General features: G+C 37.0%; 1 protein-coding gene across 4 annotated transcripts in view; it reads left to right on the forward strand.

Annotated features, from left to right (window-relative positions):
* The window catches only part of DENND6A (DENN domain containing 6A), a 51,426-nt gene extending 23,714 nt beyond the window's left edge, over positions 1–27,712 (forward strand). The window contains exons 5-20 of one of the 4 annotated variants that reach the window (XM_049715346.1): positions 1,076–1,156; positions 2,679–2,784; positions 3,389–3,468; positions 4,559–4,621; positions 5,415–5,470; positions 11,159–11,281; positions 11,767–11,862; positions 13,914–14,008; positions 19,892–19,957; positions 20,046–20,110; positions 20,695–20,784; positions 22,571–22,624; positions 22,731–22,840; positions 23,404–23,506; positions 24,730–24,804; positions 25,277–27,712. In XM_049715346.1, coding sequence (XP_049571303.1) covers positions 1,076–1,156; positions 2,679–2,784; positions 3,389–3,468; positions 4,559–4,621; positions 5,415–5,470; positions 11,159–11,281; positions 11,767–11,862; positions 13,914–14,008; positions 19,892–19,957; positions 20,046–20,110; positions 20,695–20,784; positions 22,571–22,624; positions 22,731–22,840; positions 23,404–23,506; positions 24,730–24,804; positions 25,277–25,408 — 1,395 coding nt within the window. In that variant the 3' untranslated portion in view covers positions 25,409–27,712. The remainder of the gene's footprint in view (positions 1–1,075; positions 1,157–2,678; positions 2,785–3,388; positions 3,469–4,558; positions 4,622–5,414; positions 5,471–11,158; positions 11,282–11,766; positions 11,863–13,913; positions 14,009–19,891; positions 19,958–20,045; positions 20,111–20,694; positions 20,785–22,570; positions 22,625–22,730; positions 22,841–23,403; positions 23,507–24,729; positions 24,805–25,276) is intronic. The other 3 variants (XM_049715347.1, XM_049715349.1, XM_049715348.1) reach the window with 3 other exon arrangements.

Here is a 27,712-nt window from a genome sequence, read left to right on the forward strand (position 1 = left end):
TATTTCCTGGTTCTCACTTTTTGGGCCTTCCAAAATAAAACCTTTGCCTTTCAGATTTCCAGCTTAATCTCCTTTCTATACATGTGCCATATATTAGCTAAACTGAACTGTATGCTTTTTCCTGAGGTAGCTTGTATTTTTCTATCTCTGCGTGGTTTTGCTCAAACTCTTGGCTGTCTAAACTTGAAATGTCTTTGTCTTTGTTTAAATCATATCCATCCTTCAATGCCCAACTTAAAACTAGCTGCCTCCGCAAAATACTGATCGCCACAGACAGAAGTAACCTCTTCCCCCTTGGCCTCTTTGTAACACTTTGTGCTTTTTTGCATGGTACCTGCCCTCCTATCACATACTCGTCATTTTTGTACTTTTCTTATCGCTCTTAGTTTGTGATCTCCTTAAGGAACTGTGTCTTACACATCTTTTTATCTTTTCTAACACAATGCCTTGTTCAAAGTAGGTAGTCAATAAATATTTGCTTAAAGAATAACAATCAAATAAGGAACTGGACCAGAGTTTATTCCATTAGGATATAAAAACTTTTAAGTTTTTTGGACCTTTCAAATTGTATGTTGATAAATATTCCAGTGTTTCATTATTGTTGGGTAAAAATGTAACTGTCTATGTAAGATTCATATTGGCATTTAACTCCTTTTATTTTCTCTCTTGAAATTTTGCATTAGTATACCTCATAAGACTGATGCCTAACTCAGAATTGTAGGCAGAATTTTTTCAAAACTAAGTATAGCATTGGGGAAAACAGAATTTGATTGTTTTCCTAACTTCCATTAACTACCACAGATATGAATAAAGAACATAAACAGAGTAAGTTATAGGGGGTAAAATCTGACCTTAGTACTTTAGTTATGATTATTTCATCTGTGGGCAAGTTAGCAGGTTTTTATCTTCCAGTTATTGTCATGATTGTTGTTTGCATTGGTGGAAAAGCATAACTAGCTCTTTGTGTGTACCTCATATCTCAGTTCAAGTTTATAAAGGAACCTGCTTTTAATAAGAAAGGATGGCTATATATATATATATATATTTTTTTTTTAATTTGTCACTTCTTTTATAGAAGGATCCTGCCTATTTTTATGGATATGTGTATTTTCGACAAGTTCGAGACAAAACTCTAAAAAGAGGCTACTTTCAGAAGGTAATTTTCATATACATTAACAGAAAAATATTTTTACATTGTGGTTAGAAGAATAGAAATTATTAGAATGAACAGTCTTTAAAGTGTTTGATATTTTATCTTTAAACATACTAGAATTTATATTTTATCTTTTTTTTTTTTAGATTGTAGACACCTGTCCTTAGTTTTTTTTGGCTGCATTGGGTCATTGTCACTGCATGCGGGCTTTCTCTAGTTGGGGCGAGTGGGGACTACTCTTTGTTGCGGTGCATGGGCTTCTCATTTTGGTGGCTTCTCTTGGAGCACGGTCTCTAGGCACGCGGGCTCAGTAGTTGCAGCACGCGGACCCTAGAGCGCACGGGCTTCAGTAGTTGTGGTGTGTGAGCTCAGTAGTTGCGGCGTGCGGACTCAAGGGTGTGCAGGCTTCATTATTGTAGTGTGCGGGCTCAGTAGTTGGGGCTCGCAGGCTCTAGAGCGCAGGCTCAGTAGTTGTGGCACATGGGCTTAGTTGCTCCGCGGCATGTGGGATCTTCCCGGACCAGGGATTGAACCCGTGTTCCCTGCGTCGGCAGGTGGATTCTTAACCACTGCGCCACAAGGGAAGTCCCTAGATTTTTAACTGCTATTGAATTTTGCCTTCCTGCTATCTCTGTACTAGATTCCTGACAGTAAGTTACAGTTATTGTATGAAACTGTCAAAACTCAGAAGAATCTGTTGAATTTTCACATTTTAGAATAAGGGAAAGAGTAAACAGATTGTAACATAGTAACATAGTTACAGCTAATAAAAGCCTGCAATATCTTTTTTTTGAAGAGCTAGTAAATATACTTGATCAACATCTTAGTCATTATTGTTCCCACTCTAAATGTACAATCTTTTTGTTTCTAAAGATAGATATATATATATATATATATATATATCAATTAATTCCAATTTAATCCCAGCTAACAGGGACACACCTTTACCTTTTGTAACCAGAACATGCCCTGACCACTAATTGATGCTTAATGGAAAGATAAAAAGTAGTTTTCAAGAAAATAGATTTTTAAAAAGTCAGCATAATCTATATCTGAAGTGGTCACAAACTATAAAGTCACAATTTCTAAGAATGTGGCTAAAACCATTGAACTCTAAAATGTAACAGTCATAGCTCTTAGTCAGAAAAAGCATCACAATTTGTGCTTTCCTTTTTAGGAAGAGTTTACCTAGCTAATTCCTAATATTGCTTTGCTGACAGCAATAGTAGCCAGGCTTTGGAATTATCCAAGACATTAGTTTGTTTATAGGAAATTCTTTTTCCTGCGCAGCAGGAAAATCTGTGAATGTGTCTTTATGCTCTTAAAATGTAGTAATAAGGTTAAACTTCTGGTGTTCTGCCACTATAGTTTTATGTTTCTTTTAACCATCTACTGTAAAAGCCTTTTTATTTTAAAATCCACACTTTTCGCTGAATTTGGCTTGTTAATAATTGATTATATAAGAAATGGCAAACTAAAATTATAATCATTAAGAAATTAAACATTGTTTCTTTTTTCCCTCCAGTCCTTGGTTTTGATCAGCAAACTACCTTATATTCATTTTTTTCACACTGTGCTCAAACAGATAGCACCAGAGTATTTTGAAAAGAATGAACCTTATTTGGAAGCAGGTAAGTTAAACATTGTGTGAGTTAGGTACCTTTATGAAGGAGTTTTAAATTTTTTACTGGAAATGAATGAAAAAAAATTAGTTAAGAATTTTAAGGACTATAAGGTAGGAGAGAGAGGTAAAACAATTCTTCTGGCATATTTACCTACAAACACCAAAGATCCTATCTTTTATTTCTCCTTTTGCAGCACGGATGATGCCTATTTTTTAGGATAATAATAAACAAATATTGAGTTGCCAATTCTGATACTCAGAGTACTGTTAAACAGAAATCCTTATGTCACTCAATACAGAGAGAAGACATCTGCTAGGTGGTGTGCTTTTGTAGCTAATTTTAGTAGTAATAAATGAGTAGGAAAACTCCCTTTAAACCTAATCTGTTGCTTTCAAAACATGTATTAACCAATTTATATCCTAGAACATAGATGTATATCTGGTGAAATATAAGATATTTTCAGTACTTTTGCCTTTTATCTTCCATCCTTCCCAGTGTATTTTTTCTGCTATATAGAAAGCATAAAGTGGAGTTCTAACTTCTAATGTTCCATTTTTAATATTTTAGTATTTCCACTTATACTAAAGAAATATTTTACTATATTTTTCAGCTTGTAATGATGTTGATCGATGGCCTGCACCAATGCCAGGGAAAACATTACATCTGCCTATTATGGGGGTAGTAATGAAGGTAATAATAGCTTATATTTCATTTGTCTCCTTTTTTAGGAAGCTCACACATGAATTTTGATTTTAACTTCCTAATAACATTCAGTCCTGTTGTTGCTTTCACTTGTCATTGATGTGAGGAGTTACAAAGGTACCGCAATTTATCCTGCTGCACAGAACCATTAGTCACACAACTCCAGGGGTCACCAGTCCCATTTTCATCCTGTAGAGTTTACATGATGCTGTCATTCTTATACAATGCATGTGAATGTAAATGCCACCTCCTAGAATTGTGCAACTTCATGGCCCTCCAGAAATGGATGGTATTGCAGAACACTTGTAGAATTGAGTATGAGTCAGTAAAATTTAAAAGAAATTAGGAAAGCCATTGGTTCTTAGTCTTTTTTTTTTTTTTTTTAATACAGCAGGTCATTGGTTCTTAGTCTTAAGTGATCTTTTTAATGTGTATTTTCAGACCAACATGTCCATCCCAGGGTATTGTTCTCTACTAAGGTTTTTTTTTAATACAATGAATTAGCATTTTGCTCTCAGGCTTTGTATGAATGTGCTGTAAGTGCTTTTGCAATTCATTTTCAAGTTGAACTTATTTTTGGCAATGTTCTCTCTTTAGATGTGCTCATTTCTGTAGGACCTCTGTTCTGTTTTTTCCATGGGAAATCATCAAAAGTAGGTCTGGGTTGAGAGTTCTCATGGTTCCCTGTGAGATTTATCCCATAGTTTGGCAAGCTTGAGAGGGTGTGTTTGGGTGTGTGTATATTAATGAAGCAAAGATTGGAACAATAAACAGGAAGTGGTATGTAGTTGATGTCCTTTTCTGTTTTTCAGCACGTTTGCTTCTCAGTGGGTTAGTGATTTCTGTGTGTATGGGAATGTGGAGACCTTGGTTCACTTACCTTCTGTTGTGACTAAAAATAAATATGACTTTAGTTTTTAATCTGACATAAGTATTTTGTTTTTATGGCTTTTTAGGCATTGTTGAGTGTACCTTTTTAGCATCAGGATAGAGTGCTTCTGATCCCTCATTGTAGCAGGACTCGCAAGTTATAGAAAGGTCATTCTTTTGTAGCCAAAGTTAATTTCTTCTCTTTTAGGTACGGATTCCCACATGTCATGACAAGCCTGGGACAACTCAAATAGTGCAGTTAACTCAGCAGGTAGTGTGCTACTGTGGTAGAATAATCCAGCATATATAGTCTCTTTAACAGAAATTTTAAACTAGCAAATGTAGAGTTTCTTGGGTTTATGATAAATTTCTGAATATCACTGAAATATCCCATTAAATAATTTTTAATGAATTGATAATAAGCTTCCTATTTTCCGATTTCTTTTTCTTGTTCTTTCTCTAGTAGACACTGGAGAACTCAGAATTTATACTGTAATTGTGAGGACAAGGAGAAAATTATCTTTTGAAAAATTAAACAAGGTTTAATTCTAACAAAACCTCTTATCTTAGAAGAGTGGTCAACAGACTTCTGTTTTTAGGAAACTTAATCAAAAGGATTCTGTAGTTATAATTGCCCTTCATTTTCCCCAAAGTTACATTTGTTCATGGGTGGGGATGAATTTTTCATTTGAAATGATTTAACTGTATATTAGCACTCCCATTGTCCTTTGAATTAAATAAAAATGGAGAGCAATAGGAAAACAAATTTTGCCTGTTATATATGTCAACTGGTATTATGGTAGTATTCATACAGTTGAGAATTAATCTAACATCTGACCACTGGATTAATGTTTTATCGGTGGAATCTATGTTGTCCTTGACCTGCTGTGTTAGGGGAGACTGTTAAGACCCATTCTCTTTGTAGCTGCTTCTGGAGGAAGAGACTCTTAGAAGACAGGGCAACATGGCTGATTGATTATGAGATAGATAGGCATATTATAAAAGTCAGTTTCTGGCAATTTGGGTGACATCTTGTCTATTTTTTTTTCTTTTTTATCTCTTAGGGAGACACACATATATCTGTTATTTTACCTACTGTTCATGAGGTGGATCTTTTCAGGTAAAGACTAAAAAATTTTGTTAACTGCCTTGTCTCGTTTGCTTTATGATATTGTTGTTAATTTCTTTAGAAAGTGAATATTCCCATATAAAATGTGGAAAAAACTGGAAGAAAATAGTCATGTTTCACATGTTGTAAATCAGTGGTTCATCCCTGACTGCATGTCAGTTGCTTTGACTACTAGGGAAATTTGGATATGGATTGGGTATTACATGGTAGACACAAATTATTTTTGTTTGGTTGGGTGTGACAATGGTAAATAAATAATTTTTTTTCTAGGGATGGCCTTTTTTGGGGAGTTGGGGGGAGTGGGTTGAGAGCATAAAGCATGATACTACAGAATGGGAATATGAAAGTGGTGCTAAAAGAAGACTGTGATTTCCCTACAAACCCCTCATTTTAGTAATTCTACACTGCCGTTAATTTGATGTATACCACCAATATCTATTAAAGGTTTCCTCTCTTGAATATTTAATACTTACCTCCCCCCAATAAAAACTACTTTGTGTAACAGATATTACTAGTGTAATACAGAGGTTTCAGAGAATGCTTCATCTTGTAATTGTACTTCCTCTCTGTTTGTGCCCTTGCTGATAGATAACATTACTATACTTCAGAGAAAAACTAATTTGCAACTTTGATGCCTTAAGGGCATCCCACTATTTAAGTCAGTTGGTCAGATGTTTCCATATAGGTCTTTTCCATTTTTCCTTTGCTTATTTTAAAATTATAAATATACATATATAATATACATAAATTATATATTTAAAAAATTATACATATATACTGTACTGATCACTTTTCTGTAAATTTGTGATTATTTCAAAATTTTACATATATAAATATTTATATAAAATTTATGTATCTGTATAAAATTTTGAAACAATCACAGATTTTACAGAAAAGTGGTCAGTATAGTAAACTTTTTTTTCCTAGAACCATTTGATGGTAAGTTGGAGACCTGATGCCCCATCTTCCCTTAATACTTTAGTGTCTGTTTCCTACAAGTAAGGACTCAATGCAACCATAAAAATTGGGAAATTAACATTGATAAATTAATACCATCTAATACTAAGACCACATTCAAATGTGTCCAGTTGTCACAATAATATCTAGTTCAGAACCGTCTGTTGCATTTAGATGTCATGTCTGTTTAGTCTCAGTCTGGAATAGCTCCTCAGTCTTCCTTTCATGGCCCTGACATTCTTGTGGATTACAGGACAGTTATTTTACAGGAAATTCCTCAGCTTGGGTTTGTCTGGGATTTACTCATAATAAGATTCAGGCCAGGAGGTAGCACATAAGGTTGGCTTGCCTCATTGCTGATAATGTTCACTTTGATCTCTTTATTAGTGTGGTGTTCTCCAAGCTTCTCCATTGATAAATTATTCTTTTTCCTTTTGTAGTTAAATATTTTGTGAGGAGATACGTTGTGAGGAGATACGTTGAAACTATACGTTGAAACTATGAAACTATTTATTTATTGTTGTGTAATAAGTTACCCCAATACTTAGAAGTTTGAAAGAACAAACATTATTTCACACAGTTTCTGAGAGTTAGGAATCTGGGGACTGCTCAGTTGGATGGTTCTAGTTCTAGATCTCTTGTGAGGTTGCAGTCAAGATGTCAGCTGAGGTTTTAGTCAGTTGGACAAGTGGGGCTGGAGGGTCTGCTTCCCTAGAAAGCTACTTTAGCTGTTGGCTGGTGGTCACAGTTCCTTGTGACTGTTGGCAGGAGACCTTCATTTCCAGCCATGTGGACGTTTCCAAAGGGCTGCTTAAATTTTCTCACAACATTCAGCAGGTGATCTGAGAGAAAGCTGAAGTCACAATGTCTTTTATGACTCAGGCTTCAAAGTTGTATATTATTGGGGCTTAACCTGGAAGTCGAGTGGTTAGGACTCTGCGCTTCCACTGTATGGGGTGCGGGTTTGATCCTTGGTCGGGGAACTAAGATCCCACATGCCACACGGTTGGGGTGACCTCGGAGCACAAAAAAACCTCTGAGTGATTAAAGCTTAGGCCCACTAGCCAAAGCATAATATCACTTATTGATCCAAAAATTGATCAACGGAACAAGTTACCCTAGGGATAACAGCACAATCCTATTCTAGAGTCCATATTGACAATAGGGTTTATGACCTCGATGTTGGATCAGGACACCTCAATGGTGTAACTGCTATTAAAGGTTCATTTGTTCAACGATTATTGAAAAAAAAGTTGTATATTATTGCTTTAATTTACTCTATTCATTAAGTGCAAGCCACTAACCCAGCCCACCTAAGATGGTGAGAAATAGGCTCAGTGCTTTAAAAGGAGTGTCAAAGAATTTGTAGAAATATTTTAAAACATTGCACCATGTATGTATATCTGTATGGATTTTTGGTTTCTTGTTTTATTCAACAGGTTATTAAAATCCATTATTCTCATCAGTTTTTGATGTTCAGATTGTCCCCAGTTTGGCCAGTGAGAATCCATTTCAAGCTGGCCTCTGTTTTTCTTTTTTTGTCATATCCTTTTCATTCTTGAAACACTAACTTGTTTGTTCCAGGCTTATCTTTTTTTTTTAACTAAAAAAATTGATATATAATTCACATACATAATATTCACTCTTTCAAAGTATACAGTTCAGTTGTTTTTAGTATATTCACAGAGTTGTGCAACCATTACTACTGTCTAGTTCCAGAATATTTTCATCACTCAAAAAGTAACCCTGTACCCCATTAGCAGTTAGTCCCCATGGCCTCTTCCCTGCAGCCCCTAGTAACCACTAATCCACTTTGTCTCTTTGGATTTGTCTATTCTGGACATATCATATAGATAGAATCATACAATATGTGACCTTTTATGTCTGCCTTCTTTCACTGAGCTTATTATTTTCATGGTTTATCCATGCAGTAGCATGAATCATTACTTCATTCTTTTTATGGCTGAATAGTATTCCATTGTATGGATATATCACATCCATTAATCCATTGAAGGACATTTGGATGGTTTCCACTTTTTGGCTGTTATGTATAATGCTGTTGTGAACATTTGTATATAAGCCTTTGTGTGGACATATGTTTTCAATTCTGTTGAGTTCCAAGATTATCTTGTATTTTCTCTTCCCCAGCCCTGGAATCAGCTACTTAGTAGAGAATAGGATTTAGAAGTCAAGATCTGGGCATTAGTTGTGCTCCTTGCTAAGGGAATATCCCTGTTAGTGGACAGAGCTAAGGAAAATATGTATCTGTAAATGCATGTATACATACACACTCATATATAGTATTTAAACACTTTTACATACATATTTATTTCTATATCCATATATATTGAAAACTATAAAGTCACACCAATACCCCTAATTCCACTCTACTTTTTTCCCTTTTCATATTTGTATTTCTTTTCTCTGACAGAGGAGCTACATCCTATTATCCTTGATTCATTTACTTATTTGATCGGCGCATGCTAGTAACCAATCTCTCGTCTCTGCTGCAACCTTCTTCTCTGAGCAAATGCCTTTCTTATCCTTCTTGGGCTCTGAAACTGCCCACCTGGCTGCTCTTCTTCATGGACACCCTCCTTACCCTGCTTAGGCCCTGCTCCATGCCTGATTGACCCCCCACGTGGTTCCCCTCTTGCCCCAGTCCGGCTTCCATACCACACGTTAGGCCACCTCTCTTTGTGGATGCCATCCTCACCCTGTCGTGCTCTGACTCCCAGTGCCAAGCCAGCCCCCACGTGGATCCCTCCTTTCCCTACTTGTGCTTCTACACCTTACTGCAGGCCACCCCTCCATACGTTCACCCTCATTCCCCTGCTCTGACACCCCACCATGGACAGCCTCCTCAGCCCACTCTGGCTCTGACCCTCTGCACCTGCTGCCCCTCCACGCCCCTCACAATTCCTGGGCTCTGTCACCCCAAATCAGATCACCTCCACACATGCACACCTTTCTCACTACATTAGGGTTCCAACACCCCCACGACAAGCCACCTCCTCCACATAGATGTCTGCCTTATCTCACACAAGTCCTGATACACTCTTCAGGCCAGCAGGGCTCTCTTTCCCTCTTGGCAGAGATGCCTACCATGCAGTGTGTTTTGCTGTAGGATTGAATTGTTTAGGAAGGAAGGAGGAAGAGCTCCTTTGCCTTATCCTTGAACTGTTTATTGTTTTTATTTTTGGTTTTTTGCCCTTCCTTCACATTTCTCTTCTTGCCTTTGAATAGTTAAAATGAACTTTCCCTAATTTCCATCTCACAAATTTGTTTCATATTTTTACACTTAAAAGTTACTTGTATTTTTTTCCTTTTCTTCTTGTGTGTGTATGTTTTCAGGTAGGTAGATTGGTTACTTTTTTTTTTTTTAACATTTACTTTATTTATTTGGTTGCACCGGATCTTAGTTGCAGCAGGCGGCATCCTTAGCTGCAGCACGTGTGCTCCTTAGTTGCGGCTAGCAGGCTCCTTAATTGTGGCTTGCCAGCTCCTTAGTTGTGGCATGTGAACTCTTAGTTGCAGCACGCATGTGGGATCAAGTTCCCTGACCAGGGATTGAACCTGGGCCCCCTGCTTTGGGAGCGTGGAGTCTTAACCACTGTGCCACCAGGAAAGTCCTTTGGTTATGATTTTTATAAATAGATAATGTAGTTTTTTTTCCCTCTAATATACTAGGAAAAATTTTGACCCTACTAGGAGGAAATTACTAAATAAGTAAAAGTTATCAAATTAACTTAGGCTAGATAATGTACCAGAGTTTTGTCCTATAGGCTTCTGCCTAATTCCAGGGCTACTGTAAAAATATGCAACATTTCTGTAGGGGGAGGATCTGCTTAGGAAAGCATTCTGTCGTTTGGTGTTAGAACACCTCCTTGTGATTTGTTTTCCTCATTCTTTAATATTGAAAGCATTGACTTTGAAATTAAGTACATCCAGTAAACATCCTTTGGAAAATTAATTTTTCTTGTTTCCTTCAAAATAGAGTAGAAATTCAAATGTAACAGCAATATTGATAAACTAGATATACTATATGGTACAATAATTTAATAATTATTTTATATGCTTTTATCATTTGTTAGCCATTCTATGTGTCAATATATTACATTTAATTTTGTAAAACTTGGAACAAGTAAAATTGCTATATATTTTTGTGTGGATAAAAGGAACTTATATCTATGTGCATCACCATATTATTATTATTATTTTTTTTTGCCTGCGTTGGTTCTTCATTGCTGTACGTGGGCTTTGTCTAGTTGCAGTGAGTGGGGCCTACTCTTCGTTGCAGTGCACGGGCTTCTCATTGCGGTGGCTTCTCTTGTTGCGGAGCTCGGGCTGTAGGCGCGTGGGCTTACAGTAGTTGTGGCTCACGGGCTCTAGAGTGCAGGCTCAGTAGTTGTGGAGCACGGGCTTAGTTGCTCCGCGGCATGTGGTATCTTCCCGGACCAGGGCTCGAACCCGTGTTCCCTGCATTGGGAGGCGGATTCTTAACCACTGCGCCACCAGGGAAGCCTGGCAGGTGGATTCTTAACCACTGCACCACCAGGGAAGTCCGCATCACCATATTCTAAATGAATTTGTATATCAGGTCAAGGTACACATAGCTGGAAGAATTGTATCAATGTGAAGTTTTTAGAATGATTATATGGGAACTTAAAAAAAACAGGGATGGATAAATAACAGTGTCTCTGCTGCGTAAACACCTTTCAGGTGTTTCTGCCCAGTTTTCCTTCATAGTCAGATGCTTTGGGAGCTGGTGCTGTTGGGTGAGCCCCTCGTGGTCATGGCACCGTCACCATCAGAGTCGTCAGAGACTGTATTGGCACTTGTTAAGTGAGTATATTTGGTTCCTCATGGTGATAGTTGCAACAGTTTACCACCTGTGATATGTTTGCACACTCATTGCATTATCTACACAATAATCCTGTAAGAAGGTAGTGCTCATTATAACACCATTTATTGATGAGAAAATTATTTCAGATTCCATGTTTTTGTTTTTCTGGGCAATAAGCACATTCATTCACTTACATAAAGTTAGCACCTGATAAAAATCAGTTGTGTGAATGGTCAGTGTCTAGAAAAAGGTATGTAGCTAATGAATGATAGAGCCAGAATTTCACCCCGTCTTCTGCCCCAAATCCAGTGTGTTTTTGGTATGCCATCTACATTACATTTTTCCATTTGTCTTTCTAGTTTCCTGAAATGAGTTATAGATAGATGATCCCACTGGGGTAAACTCTGTGTTTAGATATTTCATAGTTATTGAGTAGGGCCTTTAATTTCTGTCCTTTGTTTTACATGTTATTCTTACTCTGCAGCTGTATTTCTCCATTAAAGTACTTCAGTGATTTCCGACCTTATTTCACTATTCATGATAGTGAATTCAAAGAATATACCACCCGTACTCAAGCCCCGTGAGTAAACAAAATAACTTTTATTGACCAAGTATTACCTTTATAACCAAATTATGTAGAATTATTTTTGGTAATAATTGAAAAGTTTAAATTTTGAACTTTTGGCAGATTGATTTTATAAAGGAAGCTTTGAGGAGCTGCTGGTAATAATTTCACATTTCAAGAGTCATTATCCTATTTTCTTTGAATGATCTTATTTGTTAGTGGAAGCTATATTGTCTTCCGCTAATTAATAGCTAATTCCTCTAATTTAATAGCTATCTGACTACTTTTACTTCTATCTTTGTTCTTTGCTTCAGGACCCCTTATAGCATCAGTTATCTCTTCTTGCTCTGTAACTTCCTTTTCCTTCTCCCTCTTCACTGAATCAGCATATAAACATATAAAAATTCTTCCCAATCTGTAAAAGGGGAAGAAATATCTTACCTTTCCCCTTTAGTTCCTGCTCTGTTGTTCACCTTCTTTTCATAGCTGTTTCTAGAATAACAACAAAAATTTCCATTTACCCTCTCCACTTCTTGGTTTCCTGGTTGCTTCTCAGTTCGTTGCAGGTTGATTTCTTCATCTCTGCTGAAGTTCTTGCCAAAGTCATCAAGACCTTTCTCACTGCCTTGAACCTGTGGGCACATTATTGCCCTGTTTTTCCTGCCTTCCCTTTCTTGTAACACTTACTCTATTGACGTTGAAAACATTTTAATCTTTGGTACCGTCTCACCTGCCTGGTGCATCTCAGTCTCCTGTGCAGACTTCTTTTTCTCTGCCAACCGCTTAAATGTTGGTGTTCTCCAGTATTGTGTTCTGGGTTCTGATTTCAGACTGATATTTCTTTCTGTACAGTCTTATCTGTACCCACAGTCTCTGTTAACACCTATATACTGATGACTGAAATTTATCTTCCTAGTTCAAATCTTTGCAAGGTCTCGACCTCTGTCCAGGTTTTTGTTGTTGTTTTTTTATCGTATTTGCCACCTGGACATCTTAATGGCACCCAAAATTAAACGTGTTCAAACTTAATTCTTTTTGTCTCCTTCTTTTCTTCCCTAGTTCCATGCCTCTTCCTACTTCATGAATGGTGCTTCTTTTCACTTAGTTATCAAAAACCTAAATTGTCGTAAATTTCTCGTTCTTAATGTGCTCCACATGAAGTTTTACCAAATTCTGTCAATTCAACATCCTAAAATATCTCTCATAACATTTGTTATCTTCTTTCCAGAGCTCTCTTCCTAGTCTTACTACCTCCAGTCTTTCTCGTATTTGCTGTTGCTTTTCCCAAACCTCTTCCCCTTTTTGCACAGCATCTTCCAAATTTCCCCCAGAGTGATCTTTCTAATAAGTACATTTTTGTTCATGTAGCATTCTTCCACTCAGTTCTCTAGTAGCTTCTGTTTGCCTACAAGATAACATCTGAATTTCTTAGCATATTAACTTGGTACTGAATCATCTGGCCAGCATCTGCCCATCTGCTTTCATTTCTGACTATTCATTCTTCCTCCTTTGTGCTCTAGGAATGCTGAACTATATGTAGTTTTACAAACAGACCGTGATCTCACTTCATTGCTTTGCACATACTATTCATTCTCCTGCATCACATTTTCTTCCGTTATCCACCTGGCAAAAGACTCCTGTTCATAACTTATATCATGTTATATATCAACTATCCTTCAAAAAAAACCTCCTGTTCATCTTTCATAGCTTTGTGCAAATGTCATCTCTTTGGTGAGGCTGTCCCTTAATCCCCTGGTAGACATAGTTTCTCCTTTGTAATAATTGTACATTTTATACCACCTTCACTGTATTCTAATTTCTGGTATCATAATTGGTTATGTATACCGCTTTTCCTGTGTGCTTTTAGAAAAACTGTGTCTTTTCATCTTTATATACCTAGTGCTAAAAATGGTGCCTGGAATGTAGTTGATATGTGGTACCAGTGAAGGAAAAGATTATCTTAGTAATCTTTGAGTAAACAGTAGTTCACTCAAAATAAATTGTAAACTGATGGAACATTCATTTTTTTCCTCACTTTGGTTTTGTTTTGTTTTGTTTTAATGTAGGCCCTCAGTCATATTAGGAGTAACCAACCCTTTTTTTGCAAAAACACTCCAGCACTGGCCACACATTATTCGGATAGGAGACCTTAAACCTGCAGGTAAAGTATAAACTTGGTGTTCTCGTTTTAATATGTAAGGTGGATGAGCAGGTTTATTTCTTCCTTTGTTTTCACTGCTTCGTTACTTTTTAATTATGTTGATGGCAACCTTCTTTGAGGCAACTTGAATAAAAGCCTTTGGAGAAGAGCATAGCTTCCAGCTAAAATATACAGATTCTTATATGTATAACCCATCGTGTCCACCTACCAAAAAAATGCATAGAGGACATCCATAGATGTCCTTTATCAAGTTGAGGAAGTAGCCCTCTGTTCCTAGTTTGTTGAAAAAGATTATAATGAATTGGTGTTGAATTTTGTTAAATGCTTTTTCTGTATCTGTGGAGATCATCGTGTACTTTTTGTCCTTTATTACTACAGTATACTAAATTAATTGATTTTTTATGTTAAACCAACCTTATATTCCTTAAATAAATCCCTTTTGGTTATGGTGTATAGTCCTTTATTATTATTATTATTATTTTGCTAATTTTTTTTGAGGATTTTTACATCTTTATCCATGAGGGATATCCTTTTCTTGTGATGTCTTGATAGCTAATATTTTTGCTGCTCTGAGAATCCTCTTCAGACAGGTGAAGTTACCATTTAAAAGTAGGACCTAGGACCAAGGGAGGGAAGGGGACACTTCTTGAGTTTATTTTTCAAAATGGGCATAAGGGCATATATGGAATATTAATTACACTTTATTTTTTTTGTTTTTGTGGTGCGCGGGCCTCTCATCGCTGCGGCCTCTCCCGTTGCGGAGCACAGGCTCCGGACGCGCAGGCCCAGCGGCCATGGCCCACGGGCCTAGCCGCTCCACGGCATGCGGGATCCCCCCGGACTGGGGCACGAACCCGTGTCCTCTGCATCGGCAGGCGGACCCCCAACCACTGCGCCACCAGGGAAGCCCTACACTTTATTTTAAGCAGCCTATTTTAGGGATGAGATGCTGTGTTCCCTCTGATTATTTCTGTCACCAGAGTATTTGGACCATATCATATAGAAAAAGGTATCACTTTTTCTATAGGAGAGTGATGATGTTGTATGGAAACATTATGTTTTATAGATCCTTAGTGGTCATTGAGGAGTGGATGGTAGAGAGTGTCAGTGTCCTCAGTTTGGTCCTTGTTCAATTAGTAGAGGTGATACATTGTGAGCAATGATACCAGGGGTGTTTAAATGATTTTGAGCAAGACTGTAGTACCTATTTCTGGGACTGGATTGTGTCGTTTGAGCACAGGTCTTAACAGATGTGCAAAATTTCATTAAGTTTAGTATGTTTATGATACTTTTTCCCACTTATCTTAAAAATTTTTTATTATAACAAAATATATATAACATAAAATTTACCATTCTAACAATTTTGAAGTGTACAATTCAGTGGCATTAAGTACATTAACAGTGTTGTGCAACTGTCAGCCCTATCCATTTACAGAACTTTGCATCATCTCAAACAGAAGATCTGTAGCCATGAAACAATAACTCTTCATTCCTCTCATCTCCCAGCCCCTAGTGAACTCTATTCTAATTTCTGTTTCTATGAATCATACAGTATTTCTCCTCTAGTGTTTGGCTTATTTCACTTAGCATAACATTTTCAAGATTCATCCATGCTGTAGCATGTATTAGAATTTTATTCCTTTTTTTAAAAAGCTGTGGTAAAATATACATAACATAAAATTTACCATCTTAATCATTTTTTAAGTGTACAGTTCAGTGGCAGTAAGTACATTGACATGGTTGTGCTGCCATCACCACCATCTATCCACAGAACTCTTTTCATTTTGCAGAACTGAAACTATTGCACAGTAGCTCCCTATGCATTCCACATCGCCCCACCCCCCACCCTTGGCAACTACCATTCCACTTTCTGTCTCTGTGAATCTGACTACTCTGGGTATCTCATGTAAGTGGAATTCTACCTACTTGTCCTTTTGTGACTGGCTTATTTCACTGAGCATAATGTCCTCAGAGTTCATCCATGTTGTAGTATGTGTCAAAATTTCCTTCCTTTTTAAGGCTGAAAAATATTCCATCATATGTATATACCACATTTTGCTTATCCATTCATCTGTTGATGGATACTTGGCTTGTTTCCATCTTTTAGCTATGTGAATAATACTGTGAACATGTGTGTACAAATATCTCCAGTCCCTGCTTTCACTTCTTTTGGGTATATAGTCATCCCTTGGTATCAACAGAGGATTGGGTCCAAGACCTGCCACAGATACCAAAATCCGAGGATGTTCAACTCCCATAGTTGGCCCTTTGTATCCACAGTTCCACATCTGTGGATTCAGCCAACTGCAAATCTTGTAGTACTGTATATATTCATCAAAAAAAGAAAATAATCCATGTATAAGTGGACCTGGGCAGTTCAAACCCATGTTGTTCAAGGGTCAACTGTATACCTAAAAGTGGAATTGCTGGACCATATAGTCATCATGTTTAACTTTTTGAGGAACTGCTATACTGTTTTCACTTTTCATTCTCACCAGTGGTGCACAGGATATCAACTTCTCCACATCCTCACCAACACTTGTTATTTTCTGTTTTCTTGATAGTAGCCTAATGGATGTGAGGTGGTATCTTATTGTAGTTTTGATTTACATTTCCCTAATGATTAGTAATATTGAGCATCTTTTCATGTTCTCATTGGCCATTTCTATGTCTCCTTTGGGGAAATGTCTTTACAAGTCCTTTTCCCTTTTTTTTTTTTTAAAAAATTAATTAATTTATTTTTGGCTTTGTTGGGTCTTCATTGCTGCACACGGGCTTTCTCTAGTTGTGGTGAGTGGGGGCTACTCTTCGTTGCAGTACGCAGGCTTCTCATTGCGGTGGTTTCTCTTGTGGAGCACGGGCTCTGGGCGCGTGGGTTTCGGTAGTTGTGGCACGTGGCTCAGTAGTTGTGGCTCGTGGGCTCCAGAGCGCAGGCTCAGCCGGTTGTGGCGTACAGGCTTAGTTGCTCTGCGGCATTTGGGATCTTCCCGGACCAGGGATCGAACCCGTGTACCCTGGCAGTGGTTAAGGCAGATTCTTAACCACTGCACCACCAGGGAAGTCCACTTTGCCTGTTTTTTAATTGGGTTGGTTTTTTCGTTGAGTTGTAGTTCTTTATATTCTGGATACTAATGCCTTATTAGATGTATGCTTTGTAAATGTATTCTCCTGTGGGTTGTCTTTTCACTCTCTTGATAGTATCCTTTGATGCGCAGAAGTTTTTAATTTTGATGAAGTCCAGTTTATCAATATTTTCTTTTATTGTCTCTGTTTTTGGTATCACATTCATGAAAATCCATTTGTCTTTTAATTTATGAGTACTGGGCATATATCTTGGGATATATTTCTTTTCTACCATTGATCTCAAGACTAGGACCACTGCATATGCTACACAAGTTAGGAAACACAACAGCTCTGCCTAGGATCCTGGCTTTGAAAATTCAAGACTATCTGAGAGGGTCAGTAAAACTGCAGATAAAGTATGTTCTGTAGGACCAGCAGGGAAGGCATAGCAGAACTGAGATTTTGCTCTCCTGGGCCCAGAAGTTTGTAGCTTTATTAGAAACATATATATAGTTTTAACCCTGCAGAGGGATCATTCCTCGTGCTATAAAGGGATTACTTCTTATGGGTTATACCTAGTTTTAGTTCACCCAAATCCTATTAAATGAAGAAATGTAATGCTAGGATAATGGTACTGAACAAGTATTCCTCAAAGAGAAAGTAATTCTACTAGTGTATATTGGATCACATTATAAACTGAATTTCTAACCAGAAATTGGGTTTGATGATTTAATCAAAGGTAAAACATTTGACCTAAATGTAGAAGATTGTTATGCAAATGTGCAGAACATTATTAATTTAATAATGCTAAACCCCTCTCTTATGTGCATGTACATAACAGACATTGAATAAGTATTTAATTAAAATAAACATCTGTAATTGTAGGACTTCAGTTCATTTTCTGGCATTCTTATTTTATTTTCCAGACGTATTTGACAAATACCATTTAACTTTTTTTGGCAATAAACAATGTATCTTTATGACTAGTTTTCTTTATGTCTATTATGTACTACAGTGTAAGAATTATAGTGGCTAGGGTTAGAGTTCAGTATGCATCTTACACCTGATGAGGTCCCTTGAATCAGAGGGGAATTGTGTGAGTGAAGATTGCTGCGCAGGTAGTATTCTTGTCTTTGCCTTTTAAAAAAAGCTGATATGGATCACTATGTATCTTCGTTATTACCTAGAACTTACTGAATGTAAAGAATATATGAAACCTACTGCTGAATTATTCTCTTCCCTGATATTTGGTTCCTCTGCACAGTGAATTTCAGGAAATAATATATAATAAATGGCATTGGTGGATACAGGAGTTGCAAGTCCTTTGTGATCTAGACAAAAGGAAACAGAAAGTAGGCACAGAAATATTTAGACTTATTCAAAGCGTTGTAGTTTTGACATGTGATGTTCTTTGGGTTCTCAGAGTCAGAGGCAGATAGTGATTTGAATTTAGTTATCTGTGTAGTTAAATATGTATTAATTCCGCACTTTAAGAAAAAAAAGTTTTACAAATCTTCTGACGAAAAGCTACTCTGAACTCTGGAAAGGAAAACCGTGAGATGACATTCAAGATGAGAGACATTCTCATAAGAATTAGTATGTGGGGACTTCCCTGGTGGCGCAGTGGTTAAGAATCCGCCTGCCAATGCAGGGGGCCCGTGTTTGATACCTGGTCTGGGAAGATCCCACATGCCATGGAGCAACTAAGCCCATGCGCCACAACTACTGAGCCTGTGCTCTAGAGCCCGTGAGCCACAACTACTGAGCCCGCGCGCCACAACTACTGAAGCCCGCGCGCCTAGAGCCCCTGCTCCTCAAGGAGAGAAGCCACTGCAATAAGAAGCCCATGCACCACAACAAAGAGCAGCCCCCTCTCACCGCAACTAGAGAAAGCCCGCGTGCAGCAACGAAGACCCAATGCAGCCAAAAAATAAATAAATAAATAAGAATTAGTATGTGGGAATATATAGAATAAGTTGACAAAGTAAAAACTGTGAGCTAATAAATCAGAAACATTCCAGAAACCTGAGTGTTTCTGGACTCTTTCCTATTGTTTCTCAGTCTGTCCCCAAAGCCTCTTGTTTTTAAATCTCCTCCACAGAGCTACAGTAGCTCACTTTCTTCTCTTTCCTTGCTGCACATGTCTTCAGATTTTCTTTCTACCCAGGAGCAGTATTCAACAAAGCATACATTTCATCCTGTAATCTTTTCTCTCTTTTACTTCATACTCCTTTTTGCAACACAGCACCCCTGCTTAGGAGTCCAGAGTCCAGTCCACCTGTGGCTCAGGCCCGTGGTTGTGGCTTCCACTATCACCACCTGGTGGCAGTGTTTCTACACTGCAAAAGCAGAATTTGGGGCGGTACTAGAAAAAAAATCTTTGAATACTACATCTTCATACTAACTTAGGAGTTGCTTTCAATTCTCTTTACTCTTAAATGGTATTATATTTGGCATCATATTCAAAATGGTATCTTATTCATGTTTCATATATTTAGCACAAAGATTTTAAATTTTAAGTTGAGTGACAAAAAGGGGAATTTTAAAGTAGTGATAGATATTAATGAAAGATCAAATATCCATTTTATATAATTTACACAATTGTTTCTGTAATGCTGTTATATAGCCCAGTGTTCCCTTTATCCAGTTTTAAAGTACTAGGAATAAACTCTTAAATATTCACTGATGTTAAGAATACCTTAGCTACAGCGTCCCTGACTAAGTACATAACAGTTAGTGGATTATCAGTCTTAGAAAATTCCAGTTTTGTGATATGTGAAATTCAAATAACTATAAGAATCTTTATGATGTTTCCTTCAGGTGAAATTCCTAAGCAGGTTAAAGTGAAAAAATTGAAGAACCTAAAGACTCTGGATTCTAAACCTGGTATTGACTTTTATTAATTTTTAAAACACATACTATATGGGTAAATGGGTCATACTGCTTACCTCATTTTCTTTTCTTTACTTCTTAGGAGTTTATACTTCTTATAAGCCATATCTAAATAGAGATGAAGAAATCATGAAACAATTGCAGAAGGTGATTACTTGCTCATATTATTAATTTAGATTTCCTTACTCAGGTATGCAGTATCCAGTAAAGCAACATGTGCTTTATGTACAATAATATGAAAAGAGGTCTTTCTGGACTCTGGACTTTGAACCAAAGCTTCATGAAAATCAGGAGACTAATGTAGCAGCAATTATGGGCTAGAAATATGGGACTGCAGCTACCAACCTAGTGCCAATCTTCCTGAAAACTTAGGAGTTATAGTGAGAAAGACGTGGACTGTACTATGAGGTAGCTTAACACCTAATAGGATAGTTAGCATTTTTTTGGAAAATGTAAATATTGTTAATACAACAAGTATGAAATAAATATAGTCTTTGTTGTGAGCTAATATTTTAAAGTATGGGATGAATGTCTTATATTTTTCTCTAAGGATTTTTTTACAGGATATTGCACAGTGAACTTCACATTAAATGACTTCAAGATGAAGTTCTAGGGGTTTTTTCCTATCAAGTAAAATACATATTTACATATCAGCTAAACTTCTATAAGCATTCATCGTTTTGTATTCTCTGACACTAGAGTATAGGTTCTCATTTTTTTCCTCTTTTAAGGGTGTACAACAGAAGCGTCCTTCTGAGGCTCAAAGCGTTATTCTCCGACGTTATTTTTTGGAACTGACACAAAGCTTCATCATTCCATTAGTAAGTTAGCATATGTATTTGCTTAATTTAGTGCTTTGTTGAAGGGCACATGAATGTTTTTTTCATCCACCAAAACTTTATCTTAAATTGTTTTGCTTGCTCGTGTGTGTAGTGATTAAAATAGAGCCCTTTGCAAGACACCTGAATTCTTTGTTCTGGTATTAGCTGTGTAATTTGGTAAGTCACTTCCTTTCTTTGACCCTCAATTTGTTTATCTGTAAAATGTGGCTGATTACACTTTCCCTAAAGACTTTTCAGGGTTGTTGTGAATCTTAAATGAGATAATTTTTATGAAATATTATATAATTATTGAATTTTGCACCTTAAAAGGTTCTACTGGAGCTTCTTTCTCTGATGTTATTTATTTATTTTTTGATCGGTACTTTTTATTTCATGCTAAGATAGTCAGATTGTGCTCCCCAAGCAGATAGGGAGGTTTTAAGCAGTGATGTTGTATGCTTATATTTCCATTTCGTCTGAGGTATCAGGACAAAGCTTGAACTGGTTGAAGGAGGCATTGGGGTAGAGATGAGGTTGAACATTTTAGGATTCTATTATTAGTCCAAGATCCTACAATAGTACCTATTCCTTGCAGAGCATACCCAAGACTTCCAATATTTCATTCCCAGGATACTGTGCAGGTGAAAAAACATGTTTACTGATTATACTTTCTAAAGAATTAAATAGCAACTCCCTAGGATCATGGTCTGGGCTAAATAGATTTCACTCGGAAGAAGAACTTCACTATGCAGAGCTAAGCAGGTGCTTTCTTAAGACTGCCAAGCACTGGCGCTAGAGAGCAACAATTTGTTTAATTCTCCTAACAACTCTATGAGGTAGCTGCCATTATCATCTGCATTTACTGTAATGGAAAGAGCAGAAGTTTTCAAATCTGATACTATTTTCTTGAGCACAATTTGATATGATACCTGTGAGAATGTAGTTCCGTGATGAAGTTCCTTATCTGTCTTGTTCATTACCTTTCCTCAGCCTGTCACATGATAGCACTCAATAAATATTTATGAAATAAATGACTAGATGATATAATTATTTTTTGAAGTTCAGTGGAACATCATGTTAAATTACTAAAAGTTATGCCTCACAGTATAAGGCAGTACCATGATGTGGTCCTAGTCTGGAGAATGCATCAGAGAGAGACTCGTGTAGTTGTTAATGTAATCTATCTAAGAATATTATAGGAGGGCAGTCTGGAAATCTTTGCTATTATACTTTGGGAAGAAATATTTTTTCTTAGTCTATAGATGTCAATTTATTTTGTTCCATTTAAATCAACTTGCTTAAGTTGATTAAGTGAACTTTACTGTAATGCTTAATTAAGAGCATGGGCTGAAGTCAAGTAGACCTGAATTCAAGTTCAAGCTGTGTGAACTTGGGCAGGTTACTTAGCCTTTCGAAGCCTCAGTTTCCCAGTAATACCTGCCACAAAGGATAGTTGCAAGAGTTAAAAGAGATCACGCATGTAAAATGTTGAGTACATTTTCTGGCACACAGTTACTCAATAAGGTTAATTATTATCATTAAAAATAGGTAGTTCTTTGGATTATCTGAGATTTAGTTAAATTTTTATTGGAAGTCTGACTTCTCAATTCAATCTAAATTTAGTGTATCTATTGAGACTGGTGATGGTGTGGTTGATGTCCATTGAAAGAGCATATGATGAAAAACTTGGAAGCCCACTTTTTTTAAGTAGGTCAGTTTAAACATTTTTGAAGACTGTCTCGGTAAGAACACCTGACTTTGACTAACTTTTTTTTCTTGGACTTAGGAAAGATATGTGGCAAGCTTGATGCCTTTGCAGAAAAGCATTTCTCCATGGAAGGTATAAATATATTCAGTTAAATTCCTATTTGAGTTGTCTAACTGCAGTTAACTTCTGTGAATATATCCATTTTTAATTTTAAAATACAGTATGTCATGTTTTCTAGAGTCCACCCCAATTAAGACAGTTCCTTCCAGAAGAATTTATGAAAACACTTGAGAAAACAGGACCTCAGCTGACCTCTAGAATAAAAGGCGATTGGATTGGACTTTACCGGTTGGTCCTTTTTTTTCTGTTTCATCCATCTATAGAGCTTTATTTAAAAATGAAACAAAAAACTGGGCTTAAACATATCCTTTTTTTTTTTTTTTAAATTTTTTGGCTGCGTCGCGTCTTAGTTGCAGCATGCAGGATCTTCATTGCAGTGTGCGGGCTTCTCTCTAGTTGTGTTGTGTGGGTTTTCGCTTCTCTAGCTGTGGCACAGGGTCTCCAGAGCGCGTGGGCTCTGTAGTTGCAGCGCACAGGCTCCAGAGCTTGTGGGATCTGTAGTTGTGGCGTGTGGGCTCTCTAGTTGAGGCGCGTGAGCTCAGTAGTTGTGGCGCACAGGCTTAGTTGCCCCACTGCACGTGGGATCTTAGTTTCCTAACCAGGGATTGAACCCTCGTCCCCTGCATTGGAAGGCAGATTCTTTACCACTGGACCACCAGGGAAATCCAACATATTCTTTTTTTAAAAAAATTACATTGTTTCACATGGTTCTCCTAGCTATCGGTAGAAAAAGTATTGAGAGGAAGTTAAGTCATAATCAAACTTTGCTTTTTAAAAATTTATTTTTATAGGCATTTTCTAAAATCTCCAAATTTTGATGGTTGGTTCAAGACCCGGAGGAAGGAAATGACCCAGAAACTGGAGGCACTCCATCTGGAAGCTCTTTGTGAAGAGGTTAGAAAACAGCACGTTTGTGTGATGATTAACAACTATTGAAAATAAAGTTATTCATAGAGGCTGAAAGGTTATATCCATATCCACTACTTTATAAATAGTAATAGCTAACTTTTCCAGATCATGTGCCATGTGCCAAGGACTGTGCAGGTGCTTTAAATGGACAGTCTTTTAATCTTCATAGTTCATTGAAGTAGGTGTGTTATGATCTGCATTATGAGACACTTGAGTGATTAATTGAGACAATTGAGTGATCCATTAATCAATTAAGTGATTTGCTTCAGATCACATCACTGCTAAGTAGTGGAACCAGCAGTGTGCTCGAGCCCACTTGCCCTGGCTCACAAGAGCCAGCCGTGTGCATCTCTTCCCAGCTCTGTATTCAGTGATCTCAGGTTGGTAGCTTGAAATCAGCTACAGAGGGAGAATTACACCACAGCAACTGGCAAATGGTATAAACCAGGAACTTTTCCTGAGAGCCAGTTGTTAAATATTTACTAGCATACCACTGGATGGAGTTAGAATTCAGATCCGAGCAGTCTAACTCAACACCTTTTCCACCATGCGTTATTCACCTTTCCCAGTTATTAATATATTTTTCCTGTATTTGGACTTTTTCGTATTCTATAATTTGTCAGCAGACTATTTTAAATTAAGCTACTTTTAAAAATATAAAGGATAGTCTCAATTTGTGTTTAGCTTGAGGTGGGCTAGCCTCAGTGTTAACTTTCTAATCATAAACTCTCAGTGACCGGTTTTCAGAGAAAGAATACCATGAAGGCAACCACAAATAAGCCCAGGAAGAGCTTATTTGAAGATGCAAAGTTTGTATACAGTAATATATTCATGTTCGCAATTATCTTGATTTGTTAGTTGATGTACCTTATAAATTACTCAATACTTAGTGGAGTTAGGGGTTAGTATCGTACCTTAAGTTCCAATTTTGTTTCTCTTGATTGATCTAAAAGGGCCAGAAAGGAATTTCTTCCATTGTGTTTTACTTCTGAATATTAGACAGTCATTCTGGCTAATGTCAAAAAGTATCTGATTCACATTGTCAGAATATTATGTACAGAATTATACTATAATGCTATGTCTGGGTTAAACACCCTGTTCTCCTTTTCCTTCCTGTCCTTTCTTCCCAGTAGCCTTGCCTATTGAAATAGAACGATTTGAATATTATTTTGAGTATTTACTGATTTGAGATTTGTTTATTCTTCTAGGACTTACTTCACTGGACCCAGAAACACACAGAAGTAGAAACAGTAGACCTTGTATTGAAGCTAAAAAACAAGCTGGTATGTAGCCAAAGCAGCCAAAGATCTGTGAAGTTGTTTTGCTCTTATTTGAGGTGATAGCTTTGATGTATCAGAGAAGTAAATTTTTAAATGAGAGGACTTATGATTGGTCAATTGATGGTAGATCTGACTGAAAATACTTGGTCACTCAAGCAGATCATAATGAAGCCATATATTTTTTTTAGTTATTTACATGGAGTCCAATGAGCTTTACAAAAAACATTGTGACTTATATTTAATACCACATGGTCTGCGTTGATATTATCTATTAATTTACATGAAGTCTTTTTTCGAGCTCAGCAATTGTATTGTTAAAGTGGCATGTTCTTTGCTTTTTTATAGATTCTGTAAATTCTGGTCTCAGTCTGAAGTTTCCAAATCTTTGACCATTAAAACTGTTTATTTAGAGAATATACTGTATTAATACAGCCTCAAAAGGTAATTTAAATGCTTCCAAATGTTCCTTATATAGTTGCAGGCTGATCGAGAGCATTTACCTGTGAAACCTGACACTATGGAAAAGTTACGGACACATATAGATGCAATTATTTTAGCATTGCCAGAGGACCTACGAGGCATACTGCTCAAAACGGGCATGACATGATATTTGCCAGGATTTTCCAGCCAAAAGGATTGTACATCATGAAGCATACTGACACTTCAACCAGACGCCCAAGATCTCTCGGAGCGGAAAATAGCCGTGAATGCTAGCTACAGGGTTGAAAGAGTATACTGTATAAACAGACCTTTTTAGTGCATTAGTTTTAAAAAAATGGATATCTGTGGTGGTTCCACTTTAATACTGAAACACCAAAAGGCATTTCTATATTTTTAATCATGTTCTAAAGTGCTCTTATGAGAGACCTGTGGGGCCATCAGTTTAAGCGATTCCAAACTGCAGTGCTGGCATTGCAGATATTTTTTTAAATTGGTGCTTCTCTGCCCAATCATGATAAAACTCAGGGGGATATAAAAATGACATTCACACTGGCTATCTTCTTAAGAAGAAGGAAAAGACTGAACTGTCAGACTGTAGTTAGGAGTGATTAATGCTTTTGTAGTGCCTTCCGTTGTCCTACGTGTTTCACAAAGCCCAGCTGCTAGTCTTGAAGCTTTTTCTTAACGTGATTATATGTAGTTTTTTATAAGGCATTCTTTTGAGTAATCATTGCTTAAAAATATGTTTTTTGCCTCCCATTGTGTTCATTATTAGTGGCATTGGTGTTTTTTTTTTCAATTGTCATAGAGGTTTCATTTCATTATTTTCTATACCAGTTTCAAATTTAATCTGTTTCACCAAAGGGAAGACGACATCTAGTATTAATTATGGAAGAGTTTATTTCCTCTTACCTTTGCTAATTGGGCCCAAGTTAATTAGCTTGTCTGTTTTTCAAAGACATTCTAATTATAAACCTCATAATCAGCTACTTTTTAAAACAACTATTCTTATTTTAAAGGCATTTGTAAAACTTTATTTTTTTTTTTTGCGGTACGCACTGCTGTGGCCTCTCCCGCCGTGGAGCACAGGCTCTGGACGCGCAGGCCCAGTGACCACGGCCCACGGGCCCAGCCGCCCCGCGGCACGCAGGACCTTCCCGGACCGGGGCACGAACCCTTGTCCCCTGCATCGGCAGGCGGACTCCCAATCACCAGGGAAGCCCTAAAACTTTTATGTGATAGTCATTTGAGCGATTATAAGATTGATTTCTAGCATTATTTGTTTGGTAGGGTTTTTTCCCCCAAAATTAATATTTCTCAGAATACTTTCCCTACTGTTGTTTGACATGGAACTTTTGCCTCAATCACTGTTATAGCTAGTTTTTTGTCATTGTTGTTTTTGTTTGTTTCTGTTTTGTTTTGTTTACACTATACTACCTTGCCAAAAATAGAAGATTGTGGTTTGGTAGAATAAGGTTTTTTCGTTAGTGTTTGAATAGGAGTGTCCTGAAGAAGCCACTGTTTAAAATAGGCACACATGACATAGCACATATGTAAATATCTGTGTCTTGAATTACCCTTTACATATCCAAATTTAGTTGTAGGTTGTAAAAGAAATGGCTTCAGGAGCTATCTCTTATTCTCTGTTAATGTAACTCTTAAGGGCACTCCTGACCTAAGAAAGGGTCCTTGGTGTTTGTAACTGTGGTCTTCTATCCAAATGTGCCCTTTTCTCATGGATACAAGTCTCTTGAAGCATACCTCAAAGTCATGGAGAGAATGTGGCATTTGAAAGGAATCACATGAGTTATTTTGTGAAACAACAGTTGTCCTCATGGAAAAGGGGCAACTACTTTTATATGCTAAAGTATTTCATATCTTCCTGGGAAACCTTATTTAGGTATAAATGGTCATCTTATTATTTTTCAAAAAGGTGTATTTTAATAATCTAACAATTTATATGTAGTTTGTGACCAGAGTTTGAAAGTTGTTAGTATCATATCAAGGATTTTTTAAATTATACCACTACAGGATGTATCATTTCAACTTTATTTTGCACAGCTAAAGAGAAGCAAAGGATGCCAATTAGCGTAATAACGGTATCTTCATATTTACTGTACTTAACAAAAAGCCTAACACATGTTGAAAACCATATCATACTTACCGGGTTTATCTATTAATTTCAAATTATGTACTTGTAAAAATAACTTAAAATTGCATTGGGAACCTGAGAAAGACTGGTAACTTTAATTTTGGGGGTGATTTTCAGAGCTGTCTTTTTTTTTTTTTCCCGGAGGAGACATTAAGATCTAAAACCTGCCATTTAATGTGTATCTTCACCAGCATCAGAAGGAATCACTGCTTTCAGGGTGTTATGTAATGCCTAGTGCCTTCTGTTTTCAGTGAAAGGGGTTTTGAGAAGGCATTTATGGTCATTACTGAAAACTAATTAAAGGCCTTAGATTTTAAA

Source organism: Orcinus orca, chromosome 10, assembly GCF_937001465.1.
Source record: "Orcinus orca chromosome 10, mOrcOrc1.1, whole genome shotgun sequence".
NCBI classification, from domain to species: domain Eukaryota; kingdom Metazoa; phylum Chordata; class Mammalia; order Artiodactyla; family Delphinidae; genus Orcinus; species Orcinus orca.